At 45.7% G+C, this 13,530-nt stretch overlaps 1 protein-coding gene across 2 annotated transcripts in view; it reads left to right on the forward strand.

Annotated features, from left to right (window-relative positions):
• Positions 1 to 13,530, forward strand: part of LOC149456052 (uncharacterized) — a 153,565-nt gene that overhangs the window by 13,470 nt on the left and 126,565 nt on the right. For both annotated transcript variants that reach the window (XM_089685531.1, XM_089685533.1), the window contains exons 3-4: positions 9,947 to 10,270; positions 12,161 to 12,253. In XM_089685531.1, the coding sequence (XP_089541657.1) occupies positions 9,947 to 10,270; positions 12,161 to 12,253 (417 nt within the window). The remainder of the gene's footprint in view (positions 1 to 9,946; positions 10,271 to 12,160; positions 12,254 to 13,530) is intronic.

The raw sequence follows: 13,530 nt of genomic DNA on the forward strand, positions 1-13,530 counted from the left end.
AATTTATCTTCTGCTGTCATAAATATGAGATCATCTGCCAACTGCAGTGTAAGTCTGGGATTCTGAAGCTATCTGTCATAGACAATGGGACCCTGTTATTAGAGAGAAAAGGGGGTGGGGGGGACATGACTGTAAGGGGCACTGTGATGGGGGCTGTGACTGCCAGGGGCACTGTAATGTAAAGGGGCACTGTGATATGAAGGGGAATGCAGTGTAAAGGGGCACTGTAATCATTACAGTTGCCCTTTACAGTGCAGTCCCCTTTATATCACAGTGCCCCTTTACATTACAGTGCAAATGACCGACTCCGACTTTTTCCACCAAACCCCCGCACTAATGCCTGCCACCATAGAAGCCCCCCCACCCCACCCGATCACCCCGGAAAAATTGGCTGCTCAGTCTAAAATGCCCAGGCTTATATTTTATTCCAGTCTGGGCCTGGAGACATCTGCTGAAAGCAGTTTGAATATTGATTACAGTTTCGGCCACTCCAGGACTAAATGATTTTCTATGTATCTCTTGCAGTAATTTTCACTGGAACAGGTGGTGAGGGGAAACCTTCACACGGGGACACTTGTGCGTCTGAAAACTGATGCAAGATCGTATAACCACTTCCCGTCCGGCCGCTGTATATAAACAGCTGGACGGTGGCAGTGCAGGGGCGGGTTGCCATTCATAAACAGCGCCCGCCATTTTGGATTGTGTGTTTCCGGACACAGCGGAACACTGATCGCTGTACAGGATTGCTGTGTGGTCCCAATCATGTGATCACTGATTGGCCAATCAGTGATCACATGAATAGGTGTAAGCAAGATGTCACTTCTGATATCATTGCTTACTACGTGTGAAATCTGTGAATGATCACAGAGATCACATGGTTCAAGGCTATTTACAACAGGAAATAGACTGCTTTATTTTAACATAGATACAAGATATATATACAGGGTGGGGAAATACACACCCAGACAGGAAACACATCAGCAGGCCGTCCCATCGGGGAAGGGCTGACGGAAACATTACATCCCATAATACTTTGCTAGAACAATGGGATGCACCATGTGGCAGTAGACAATACACAAACCCATACATCCCATAATAGTTTGCTCTTAAGCAAGACACATAAAAGAACAATGGGACAACCACCTGGCAGTAAACAATGAACAACCCCCCACCCCACCTATACATGCCTATACAATAGCAGGACAGATCACCCTGTACCCCTAACAGGCACAGGGTGACTTACACATAAGCGGGATTTGGGGGGCTGAGACAGGGGTCTCCCCAACCCCCAAAGTCACTCCCGTCACAGGCGGCATATACAGTTTCTGGGAAACCGGCATCTGATAAGCATAAGCACGGTCGTCATGGTCACCTGACTGCAAGAGACAAAAGGACATTGCACAGGATTGTGAGCCAGAATAAGAAAACAACTGCTGCAAAGGTGGCTGCAGAGCTCAATCTCAGTCTTCCAAAGCCCATGTCCACAAACACTGTGTGGAGGGAACTCCATAAGCAGAACATTCATGGGTGAGCTGCATTTGCCAAACCACTAGTGACCGATATTAATGCTTAGAAGAGGAGAGAGTGGTGCAACGCCCAAAAGTCGTGGGCGAGCGACCAATGGAAGACTAATATGCTCTGATGATTCGCGCTTCAAACTGTTCCCAAACACCGGCCGCGTTTACGTGTGACCAACACCATCCCAAGCTGAAAGTCAGGCCTGTCTTGTGCCAACAGTAAAGCATGATGGTGGCACAGTTATGGTTTAGGCAACCCTATCATAGTATTCTGTCAGGACCCATTATCAGCTTGAAAGGTAGAGTCACTACCAGTGACTAGATACAAATGTTGGCCGACCATTTGCATCCCATGGTGCAGACGGTTTTTCCCGAAGACAGCGCCAATAGCCAAGACGATAATTCTCCAATTCACACAGCTGGTGTTGGAAAATCATAGTTTGAGGATCATGCAGATGAACTCTCGCACCTTCCCTGGGCGTCGCCGGACCTCAATATCATACAGCCACTATGGTCAGTTTTGGAGGACAAGGTTCGGGCTTGTTTTCCACCTCCAGCATCTCTGCGAGAACTGGAGCAATTTTTGAATGAAGAGTGGCATCAGATTCCATTATCCACCATCCGATTTGTCAAATCCCAGGAAAATTCAAACCGTCTTGGATGCCAGCCCCATATTAGGTAACAAGTTCGTCCTATGCATGAATAAACTACAAGTCCTGTCTGCCGCCATAGTATCAATGTGGTATCAGCACATCTATAGTTCATTCACACTGCCTACAGTTTCGGGAACTGTCTGCCCATCATACAGGGGTACAGGCAGAGAGCTCTAGGCAGCAAGTGCAGGAGCCTGACATTGCACACGCGATCCACTTTTTCGGGAAGTCATGACCTTTTGCTCTATTCTATTCTATTTATTTCATTTTGATTCTTATCTTCATTTTATTCATTTTCATGTATTTTCAGGTTTTTATTGTATCCATTATAACTGTTATGTTCTTTTTATTATGATATGTTCATGATATTTGTCATTTAACATTGCTCTTTTAAATAGCCTGCATTTTTTATTCCCCTTTTTCATCATATTTTCTCATGTTGTTTTTTCATTTTTCTTTTTTTATTTATCCCCTTTTTCATTGGATACACCTTCTTGTATGAAGGATCCCGTTTCATTTCAAAGTAGCAATTGTTATCATGAGATTGTTTTATACAACATTTCCACATGCTCATGCTGCACATTTTGATGGTTTCCCTACCATGATATATACATCTATTCGTTATTCTCATCTCCCATTTTTTTCTTATTTACCCATTTTTGTTTACTATGCCATCTTTGTGACCACTGCTAGCCCCTTCATTCGCTGTCATTAACACTTTATTTGGGCTAGCATCTCCCGACGGCATTCATTCTGCTGTTCCCTTTTCTCATAAGAAAAAGCGCTGAGCAAACTGTTGGCGTTATATAAATCTTGTATAATAATAATAATAATGTCTTCTTAGGATTGCTTGGGTCTCCATTAAAATGGCCGTGTAACGGAACCGGACCCTGACTGCACTTGGGTACTTCCGTTAGAATACCACTTCCCTGTCCGAACACCGACCACAGACACTACAGATTTGAAGTAAACCAGGAAATAGACTACTTTATTTTATTTATTTATTTTTTAATTTAAATATTTATTGGTTTTTCACAGTAATAACAAAAACATTTTCTCTTTAAAATCCATCAGTTTTTTTAACACTCCCTTCAGATACTTCTCTGGTTTCTTATTTGGACAATATATATTAGCTACTGTGCACTCCACCTCTTGTATTTTACCCTTCAAGAACAAATATCTCCCCTCTGGGTCCACTTTTCTATCCTCCAATTCGAATCTTACATTTTTTCTGAACCCTATTGCCACCCCTTTAGCTCTCCTAATCGGGGAATCTGCATAATACCATGTTGGGTAATCTCTGCATTTTAACTTAACCTTGGATTCTATCTCAAGATGTGTCTCCTGCAAAAAAACCACCGAAACTGCTTGATGATGTAGTTCCTTAAATAACCTAAATCTCTTCCCAGGACAATTCAACCCCTTTACGTTATACGTGATAACTTGTAGTTCTTCCATCCTTTTTATTTCCCTCTTTTTCCTTTCCAACCGGGGATCTCGTAACTACTCTCCTCCTCTTTTCCCTTGCTTTTATATCTCTCTCAAACCTACAGAGTGTTAACCTTATTATCAATTTCCCTCCCCCCCACACCTCCCCCCAACCTCCCCCCTTCCCCTTTTTAGGCAACTATTATACCTACTAATCATTTGTGGGTCTAACACCTCACCTTTGATTTGAAACTAGGGGTCAAACTCCGGCCATGGACGGCTCCTCCTCCCTCCCCCCTCCCCGGAGCCTTCCAGTAAACATTTCAGGTGCCCCTTGAAAACAGGACTAAATATTATTCTTTAAGACTGACAAAAAAAAAAAGAAGAAAGAATGAGGCTAGGAAGAAGAGAGAGACACAAGAGCAAAAAAAAAACAAAAAAACTCCTCTCCCCCCCACCACCCTAATTCTTCCCTCTGACAAATTGCCAGTCCTCTTGTCTCGTTGCCCCTATCTCTCTCTCCTCTTCCCCCCATCCGGCCATCGCCGTTCTTTGCAACCCCAGCTTTTCACAAAAATCTCTCATGTCTTCCGGGAATCTCAAATAGGCTGTAACTCCATCTTTCCATCCAATTAAGCATGCTGGGACCCCCCATCTATAAAACACATTCTTTTTCCTCATCTGCTCTAGTAAAGGTTTCAGGGATCTCCTTCTCCACAAAGTCTCCGGTGTAAGGTCCGCATATATCTGGATATCCATTTCTCCATATCTGATTACTGCTTTTCCTTTGATCTTTCTCCAGATGGCTTCTTTATCTCTATAATTGTTGAGTTTAACAATTACGTCCCTTGTTTTTTCTTTCCCATTGCCTTGTTGGAGCTTTCCTACTCTCACAATATCTCCCAAGTCAATCACCTCCAGGGCAGGTCTGTCCAATATGGAGTAAAAACATTTTTTTCTTAATTCTTTCCCCTTTTACATTCTCTGGGACTCCCCTTATTCTAAGGTTGCTCCTCCTATTCCAATTTTCTTGAACTTCCATCTTATATATCAATTTTTCCTGTATTTTCCCCATATTCTTTATTTTCTTTTCTAATTCCACAATATTTTGAGCCTGTTTTTCACTTTTCTCCTTCATTTCTTCCACTCTCCCCAGCACCTGCCCTAGATCCTTTCGAATAGTTGCCATTTCTTGTTTTATTATCATCTCTAGATCTTTAAACATCTCTGCCATTTCTTTTTTATTTGGCACTTGTAGTTCACTTTCATTCTCTCTCATCTCCATGGCTCCTATTGTTTGTTGGCTACTGATATTTAGTCCCAGCGATAGTCTAGGGCTGCTTTCCACACTAATATCCCCTTCACCTTTTCCATTTTTATCTTGAGCTCTTTCTGGGGTCACTTTTCCCTGGGATGTATATTATTTAATCGTTCCCATTTGGGGCCCTTTTGCCCCACTTCCTTTACTGCTTTTGTTCTTCATTTCTTTCATGGGCATTGCTCTCTTTTATGCAAAGATGTTTCACATAGATAAAAGGTCCCAGCCTAGCCCAACTGATGACCGGTTCTCCTCCTTTTAAGTTGCTTAATTAATCTTCCTCTTTCTCTCTCTCCTCTTCTTTTATTTCAGGAGCCCCTGGGAATCCCCCTTATCTCCCCCTCTCCCCTTATCTTCCTCAACAGCACTATTTGACATTAATAAATGCAACAGTTCCAAAGTCTCTCACTCACCCATGTCTCTCGTCCCTTGCTGTGTAGAAGACAGGGGTTTCAGGTATCCAGCTCCTCTGTGCTGATATCCAGCTCCTCTGCGCCTTGGGGGGGGATTCCCCTGGGCTGTTTCTCTTCCTTCTCCCAATTCCATAGGGGTCCTTCACAGAGAGGCTCTTTCCAGGGCCTCACCCCTCTGCACGACCAGCCAGGGGGTATGATTAGGGAGCAAGACACAGGGAGCAGAAAGCCGCCTTCTCCCTTACTCCACAAGCCGGCCGGCTTCCTCCGCTCCCAGTGCTCCTTTGCGGTAGTCACGTGACCCGCCTGCTCTTCCTGTCACCCAGCAACCCGACTGTCTGATCTGCCGGGCTCTGGGCGGACCTCTCTCTTCACTCCACGGCTCTGAACCTCCGCTCCGCCACCAGACCCCCCTGATTCTCGGGTAAGTCTCGGCTTTTACTCCATTTGAAAGGCCCCTGGGAAGGTTTGTGGAGGAGCTTAGCTGAGAGCTCCTACCTCCAGCCCTCAGCTGCCGCCAAGTTCAGGCTCCTCCCTTGTTTTCTGTGAGACTACTTTATTTTAACACAGATACAAGAAATATACATTCAAGGGAACAACCTCCCCCCCCCCCGTATAATGACACAGGGCTGGGCAATCTACATTTAGTAACAAGAGACACACCAATAGACAGTCCCATCAAGAGGGAGGCTGTTGGAGACACCCCCCCCGAACCCAGTCCACATAAACACATACATAATAGTTTGCTCCCAAGCAAGACACACAATAGAACAATGGGATGCAACCACATGGCATTAAACGATCCACAACCCCCCACCTATCTCCTAAACATGTCTACACAATATTAAGAAACATCGCCCTGTACATCTAACAAGCACAGGGCGACTTACACATAAGAGGGATATGGAGAGCTGAGACGGGTTTCCCCACCTCTCCAAAGTGAGCCGTGTTCCATGGGCTTTTTGAGCTGTTTAGCTGATATTTTCATGCTTTTACTTGAAGCACTTTACTGTTTCACTCAGCTCATTACAGTCATGATGCACTTTACCATATTGTTTGATTTTTTTAGATTTCGCAATGACTTTACCATTCCGCAATATATATATATATTTATTTACTTTTTTTTTGCCTTGGGGGCAAGCTGCACATGCTAAGTTTGATGTGTATTGCTACAGAGTTTTTTTTTTTTTTTCTTGGGAGAGTGCATGTGACCAGCACAGGGCCAATCAGCACCTTCCAGACAGAGATCAGAGGTTCTGCATCCTCCTAGAACAAAATGAAAACTCCTTCTACAAGTTTTAACCAGTGCTCTGCTGGACACTGATAGAAGTCACAAGACTGCTATATACTGCTGATGAGAAAAGGGATTTAGCAGTTTACTAAAATAATTGCATTTCCATGTTCTGTGTACTGTGGGAGAGCGGATATAGTGAATGCAGGGTCCGGGGAGAGCGGATATAGTGAATGCGGGGTCAGGGGAGAGTGGATATAGTGAATGCGGGGTCCAAAAAGAGCGGATATAGTGAATGCGGGGTCCAAAGAGAGCGGATATAGTGAATGCGGGGTCCGGGGAGAGCGGATATAGTGAATGCGGGGTCCGGGAGAGTGAATATAGTGAATGCGGGGTCTGGAGAAACCGGATATAGTGAATGCGGGGTCTGGGGAGAGCGGATATAGTGAATGCGGGGTCCGGGGAGAGCGGATGTAGTGAATGCGGGGTCCGGGCAGACTGGATATAGTGAATGCGGAGTCTGGGGAGAGCGGATATAGTGAATGCGGGGTCAGGGGAGAGCGGATATAGTGAATGCGGGGTCTGGGGAGAGCGGATATAGTGAATGCGGAGTCTGGGGAGAGCGGATATAGTGAATTCGGGGTCTAGGGAGAGCGGATATAGTGAATGCGGGGTCCGGGGAGAGCGGATATAGTGAATGCGGGGTCCGGGGAGAGTGGATATAGTGAATGCGGGGTCCAGGGACAGCGAATATAGTGAATGCAGGGTCAGGGGAGAGCGGATATAGTGAATGCTGGGTCCGGGGAGAGCGGATATAGTGAATGCGGAGTCTAGGGAGAGCGGATATAGTGAATGCGGGGTCCGGGGAGAGCGGATATAGTGAATGCGGGGTCCGGGGAGAACGGATATAGTGAATGTGGGGTCCGGGGAGAGCGGATATAGTGAATGTGGGATCCGGGGAGAGCGGATATAGTGAATGCGGGGTCTAGGGAGAGCTGATATAGTGAATGTGGGGTCTGGGGAGAGTGAATATAGTGAATGCGGGGTCCAAAGAGAGCGGATATAGTGAATGCGGGGTCCAAAGAGAGCGGATATAGTGAATGTGGGGTCTGGGGAGAGTGGATATAGTGAATGCGGGGCTCAGGGAGAGCGGATATAGTGAATGCGGGGTCTAGGGAGAGCTGATATAGTGAATGTGGGGTCTGGGGAGAGTGGATATAGTGAATGCGGGGCTCAGGGAGAGCGGATATAGTGAATGCGGGGTCTAGGGAGAGCTGATATAGTGAATGTGGGGTCTGGGGAGAGTGGATATAGTGAATGCGGGGTCCAAAGAGAGCGGATATAGTGAATGCGGGGTCCAAAGAGAGCGGATATAGTGAATGTGGGGTCTGGGGAGAGTGGATATAGTGAATGCGGGGTCCAAAAAGAGCGGATATAGTGAATGCGGGGTCCAAAGAGAGCGGATATAGTGAATGCGGGGTCCGGGGAGAGCGGATATAGTGAATGCGGGGTCCGGGAGAGTGAATATAGTGAATGCGGGGTCTGGAGAAACCGGATATAGTGAATGCGGGGTCTGGGGAGAGCGGATATAGTGAATGCGGGGTCCGGGGAGAGCGGATGTAGTGAATGCGGGGTCCGGGCAGACTGGATATAGTGAATGCGGAGTCTGGGGAGAGCGGATATAGTGAATGCGGGGTCTAGGGAGAGCGGATATAGTGAATGCGGGGTCCGGGGAGAGCGGATATAGTGAATGCGGGGTCCAGGGAAAGCGAATATAGTGAATGCAGGGTCCGGGGAGAGCGGATATAGTGAATGCGGGGTCCGGGGAGAGCGGATATAGTGAATGCGGAGTCTAGGGAGAGCGGATATAGTGAATGCGGGGTCCGGGGAGAGCGGATATAGTGAATGCGGGGTCCGGGGAGAACGGATATAGTGAATGTGGGGTCCGGGGAGAGCGGATATAGTAAATGCGGGGTTCGGGGAGAGCGGATATAGTGAATGCGGGGTCCGGGGAGAGAGGATATAGTGAATGCGGGGTCCGGGGAGAGCGGATATAGGGAATGTGGGGTCCGGGAAAGTGGATATAGTGAATGCGGGGTCCGGGGAGAGCGGATATAGTGAATGCGGGGTCCGGGGAGAGTGAATATAGTGAATGCAGGGTCCGGGGAGAGAGGATATAGTGAATGCGGGGTCCGGGGAGAGCGGATATAGTGAATGTGGGGTCCGGGGAGAGCGGATATAGTGAATGCGGGGTCCGGGGAGAGCGGATGTAGTGAATGCGGGGTCCGGGGAGAGCGGATGTAGTGAATGTGGGTCTCCGGGGAGAGCGGATATAGTGAATGCAGGGTCCGGGGAGAGCGGATATAGTGAATGCGGGATCCGGGGAAAGCGGGTATAGTGAATGCGGGGTCCGGGGAGAGCGGATATAGTGAATGCGGAGTCTAGGGAGAGCGGATATAGTGAATGCGGGGTCCGGGGAGAGCGGATATAGTGAATGCGGGGTCCGGGGAGAACGGATATAGTGAATGTGGGGTCCGGGGAGAGCGGATATAGTAAATGCGGGGTCCGGGGAGAGCGGATATAGTGAATGCGGGGTCCGGGGAGAGAGGATATAGGGAATGTGGGGTCCGGGGAGAGAGGATATAGTGAATGCGGGGTCCGGGGAGAGCGGATATAGTGAATGCGGGGTCCGGGGAGAGAGGATATAGTGAATGCGGGGTCCGGGGAGAGCGGATATAGTGAATGCGGGGTCCGGGGAGAGCGGATATAGGGAATGTGGGGTCCGGGGAAAGTGGATATAGTGAATGCGGGGTCCGGGGAGAGCGGATATAGTGAATGCGGGGTCCGGGGAGAGTGAATATAGTGAATGCGGGGTCCGGGGAGAGAGGATATAGTGAATGCGGGGTCCGGGGAGAGAGGATATAGGGAATGTGGGGTCCGGGGAAAGTGGATATAGTGAATGCGGGGTCCGGGGAGAGCGGATATAGTGAATGCGGGGTCCGGGGAGAGTGAATATAGTGAATGCGGGGTCCGGGGAGAGAGGATATAGTGAATGCGGGGTCCGGGGAGAGCGGATATAGTGAATGCGGGGTCCGGGGAGAGCGGATATAGTGAATGCGGGGTCCGGGGAGAGCGGATGTAGTGAATGTGGGGTCCGGGGAGAGCGGATATAGTGAATGCGGGGTCCGGGGAGAGCGGATGTAGTGAATGTGGGGTCCGGGGAGAGCGGATATAGTGAATGCGGGGTCCGGGGAGAGCGGATATAGTGAATGCGGGGTCCGGGGAGAGCGGATATAGTGAATGCGGGGTCCGGGAATTAGTAACACTTTAAGTGGAATTAGCCTTTAATATAGAAATAATGAATAATTGTGTCTTTCCTTGTACAGTTAAGCCGCAGACGGCGCTGAGCCATGATCAACAGATTGAAGATGGAATCACGGGATCTGTCCGTTGTGAAGTCAATAATTTTTACCCAGAAGCTGTGAAGATCCGATGGGTTAAATTCAGTAAAAGTAACAGCAGGAGCTCACCTTGGGACAAGGACGTTTATTTCACAACTCTATTGGGGAACAGCGATGGGACATTTAGTGTGACCAGTGTGCTGACTTTGGAGCCGACTACAGACGCTGAACCCGGAGATGTATTTTCCTGTATTGTCAGCCACAGATACCTGGAGGAGAAAATTATTACTCTCAGCTTTACCATGACAAGTAAGTAATCTTAAGCCCCGTACACACAATGAGAATATTGGATGAATGATTGTCCGTTTTTTTTGGGGGGGGTTGGGGGGGTTTGCCTTCTACTCTCATATCGAAAGTGAAGAGGTTGCTAAAGATCCAAAAATTCAAGTGATTTTGACCTGTAAGAGGACAGGTCAAAAAGTGGAGCTGAGCTCAGGAGGGAACGATGGTGGACACGCGGTGTGTTTGTTCACAACTATATGGGAAGTGCTGCATGTTTATCACGGACGATAATAAAGCCGCACACTTTATGAAGGAAGATAAAGAATAAGCGCAATTTATGAACTGTGAACATTACATCACATGTGTTTTTAGGTTTAACCCCTTACCTTCCAGAGGATTTCCTGAGCAGGCCATTATTTTGCGTTATGGCGCTGTGTTATTTTAACTGACAATTGCACGGTCATGCAACGCTGCACCCAAATGAAATTTATATCCTCTTTTTTTCCACAAATAGAACTTTCTTTTGGTGGCATTTGATCACCTCTGTGTTTTTTATTTTTGTCACTATTAACAAAAAGAACTACAGTTTTTGTTCTGTCTCTCCAATCTAAGCATTGAAAGTGTGATCTCTGTAACTTACAGTTGTGATGAAATAGCGATAACTCCAATCTTAGTTGAATAACAAAGGCAGTGACTCAATCAGATGACACTTTGTAGATCTTGTGAAGTTTATTCCATAAACTGAGAGAATCTTACAACAATGAACATCGGATAGGTCAAAAGATCCTAATGTGATCTGCTTCATGACATGAGGCTTGAAGCTGAAATGCCTTACTGGGAAAAAGGGTGGGGCTATCTATACAACATGAACTAAACCAGAGGAAAGGGAGGAGCAGAGACAAAATACAAAGAACACTTAAAGGCATATGACAGTCATGTGAAACATAACCGTTTTGAAGAAAAAAAAACACGTTTTTGACTTTTTGCTATAAAACATGTCCAATAAAAAAAAAATTAAAAATCAAATTTCGTCATAAATTTAGGCCAAAATGTATTCTGCTAAAAATAAAAAATCTCAATACGTGTAAATTAATTGGTTTATGTGAAAGCTATAGCGTCTACAAATGGCGGTATAGATACTGGGAATTATTTTTTTTTAATACTAGTAATGGCGGAGATCAGCGACTGCGGTGGGCATTCTGACACTGGTGGGAACTGACTACCTGCCATTGATATCCCCAGTGACACCAATACAATGATCAGTGCTAATAAAAAGCACTGACACTGTACTAATAGCATTGGGCAGGAAGGGGTTAACATCTGGGTTGATCAAAGGGTTATCTGTGTGCTGTTTTACTAGGAAAAGAGATACAAAGCAGCATGTCCTTGCTGGCAGGAGAGAGACCTCTGTTGTTTACATACAGCTCGCTCACCTGTCAGCTTTGCCGACGATCACTGAGTGATCAACATCCCCAGTCACCAATAGTGGAGCGCGTGTAGGTGCGCCCCCTATCCGAAAATGTAAAGTGTGTGTGTATGTGTGGCCCTGCCACCCTGTAGCAGTACTTCTGATATAGGGTGGAGGGCGAGCGGTTAATATTCTAATCAATAAATGCAGTTTTGTACAACACTCACGTATGGTTCACCACATTGGTCCCTTAATGTAACCTCCTTCTGGTGGACATCTAATTCACAAAAACCTCTCTCTGTTGAGAAGTAGTGTTTGGTTTCTGGGACCACAGCTATGTTTAGTGAGCGGATACCCTGAACACTAGTAGCCTCCTATTCTACCTATTCTAATCCAGTAATATAAATGCTTCACCTGCAATGATAAATGTACAGTCAGTATATATAGAAGTGTTGGGTTCTCCAGACATGCAGGACTGAGATAATATCTGTTGTGTTTTTCTTTTATAGGACGGAATCCAGTAATAGGTGTTGCTATTGCTGCAGTTGTTTTAGGCGCAATCTCATGTGTAATATACTGTTTGATGATCGGTTTTATTCACAGTAAGTTTTTGCTATTTTATCTGGAAGTAAATAAATGCTGCAAGGTGTTTATATGTCATTAGAACTGTTCTATAACCTCAGATTAGACGTGCAGAACAAAAACATTCATTTAGTTTCAGATCAGTTCATTAACCACTCGCCCTCCTGAGGATTTACCCCCCTTCCTGTCCAGGCCATTTTTTGTTGTTGGGCACTGCGCTGTTTCAACTGGTAATTGCGCAGTCATGCAATGCTGCACCCAAACAAAATTTATGTCCTTTTTTTCACACAAATAGAGCTTTCTTTTGGTGGTATTTGATCACCTCTGCGATTTTTATTTTTTGCGCTATAAACAAAAAAAGGCCGAAAATTTTGAAAAAAAACGATATTTTTCAATTTTGGTTTAAAAAATATCCAATAAACTCGTTAGTCATAAATTTAGGCTAAAATGTATTCTGCTACATGACTTTGGTAAAAATAAATCTCAATACACGTATATTGGTTTGTGTGAAAGTTATAGTGTCTACAAATTATGGTGTATATTGGAATTTATGTAGCTTTTACTTTCTGACTATCATATTTCTTGAGGTGTTAAAGTGCCAGGACAGTACACCCCCCCCCCCCAAATTACCCCTTTTGGAAAGTAGACACCCCAAGGATTTTGCAGAGAGGCATGTTGAGTCCATGGAACATTTTTTGAATATGACAATTTTTTTTAAACAAAGTTGTCACTTTAATGATATATTGCTTGTGCCTGACATGGGTATATGTGGAATAACACCCCAAAACACATTCTTCTACTTCTTCTGAGTATGGGGGTACCACATGTGAGAGACTTTTTGGCAACTTAGCTACATACAGGCCCCCAAAATCCAATGACCACCGCCAGGCTTTCAAAGGGCATATTTCTTCATATCACTTCCCCACTACCTATCACAGTTTCAAAGGCCCTAAAATGCCAGGATAGTACAACCCCCCCCCCCCCAAATGTCCCCTTTTTGAAAAGTAGATACCCCATTTTTTGTTTTCTTTATTTATTTTCCAAAAACATGTCGCAACAAATGAGATCTGCAAAACACTCACCATGCCTCCTATCAAATACCTTGGAGTGTCTACTTTCCAAAAAGGGGTCATTTGGAAGGGGGGGGGGGGGCTTTTACTATCCTGGCATTTCAGGGCCAATATTAGAAGCTTCTGCCACACATCACCCACTCTTGAGGACAAAGCCTTCTCTAACACTTTTTGTTCACATGAAAAAAACTGTTTTTTTTTCAACCTCCAAACATTATATATATATA

This window comes from Staurois parvus, unplaced genomic scaffold (assembly GCF_062004578.1).
Source record: "Staurois parvus isolate SC_StPar_1 unplaced genomic scaffold, SC_StPar_1.0 ptg000379l, whole genome shotgun sequence".
NCBI lineage: Eukaryota > Metazoa > Chordata > Amphibia > Anura > Ranidae > Staurois > Staurois parvus.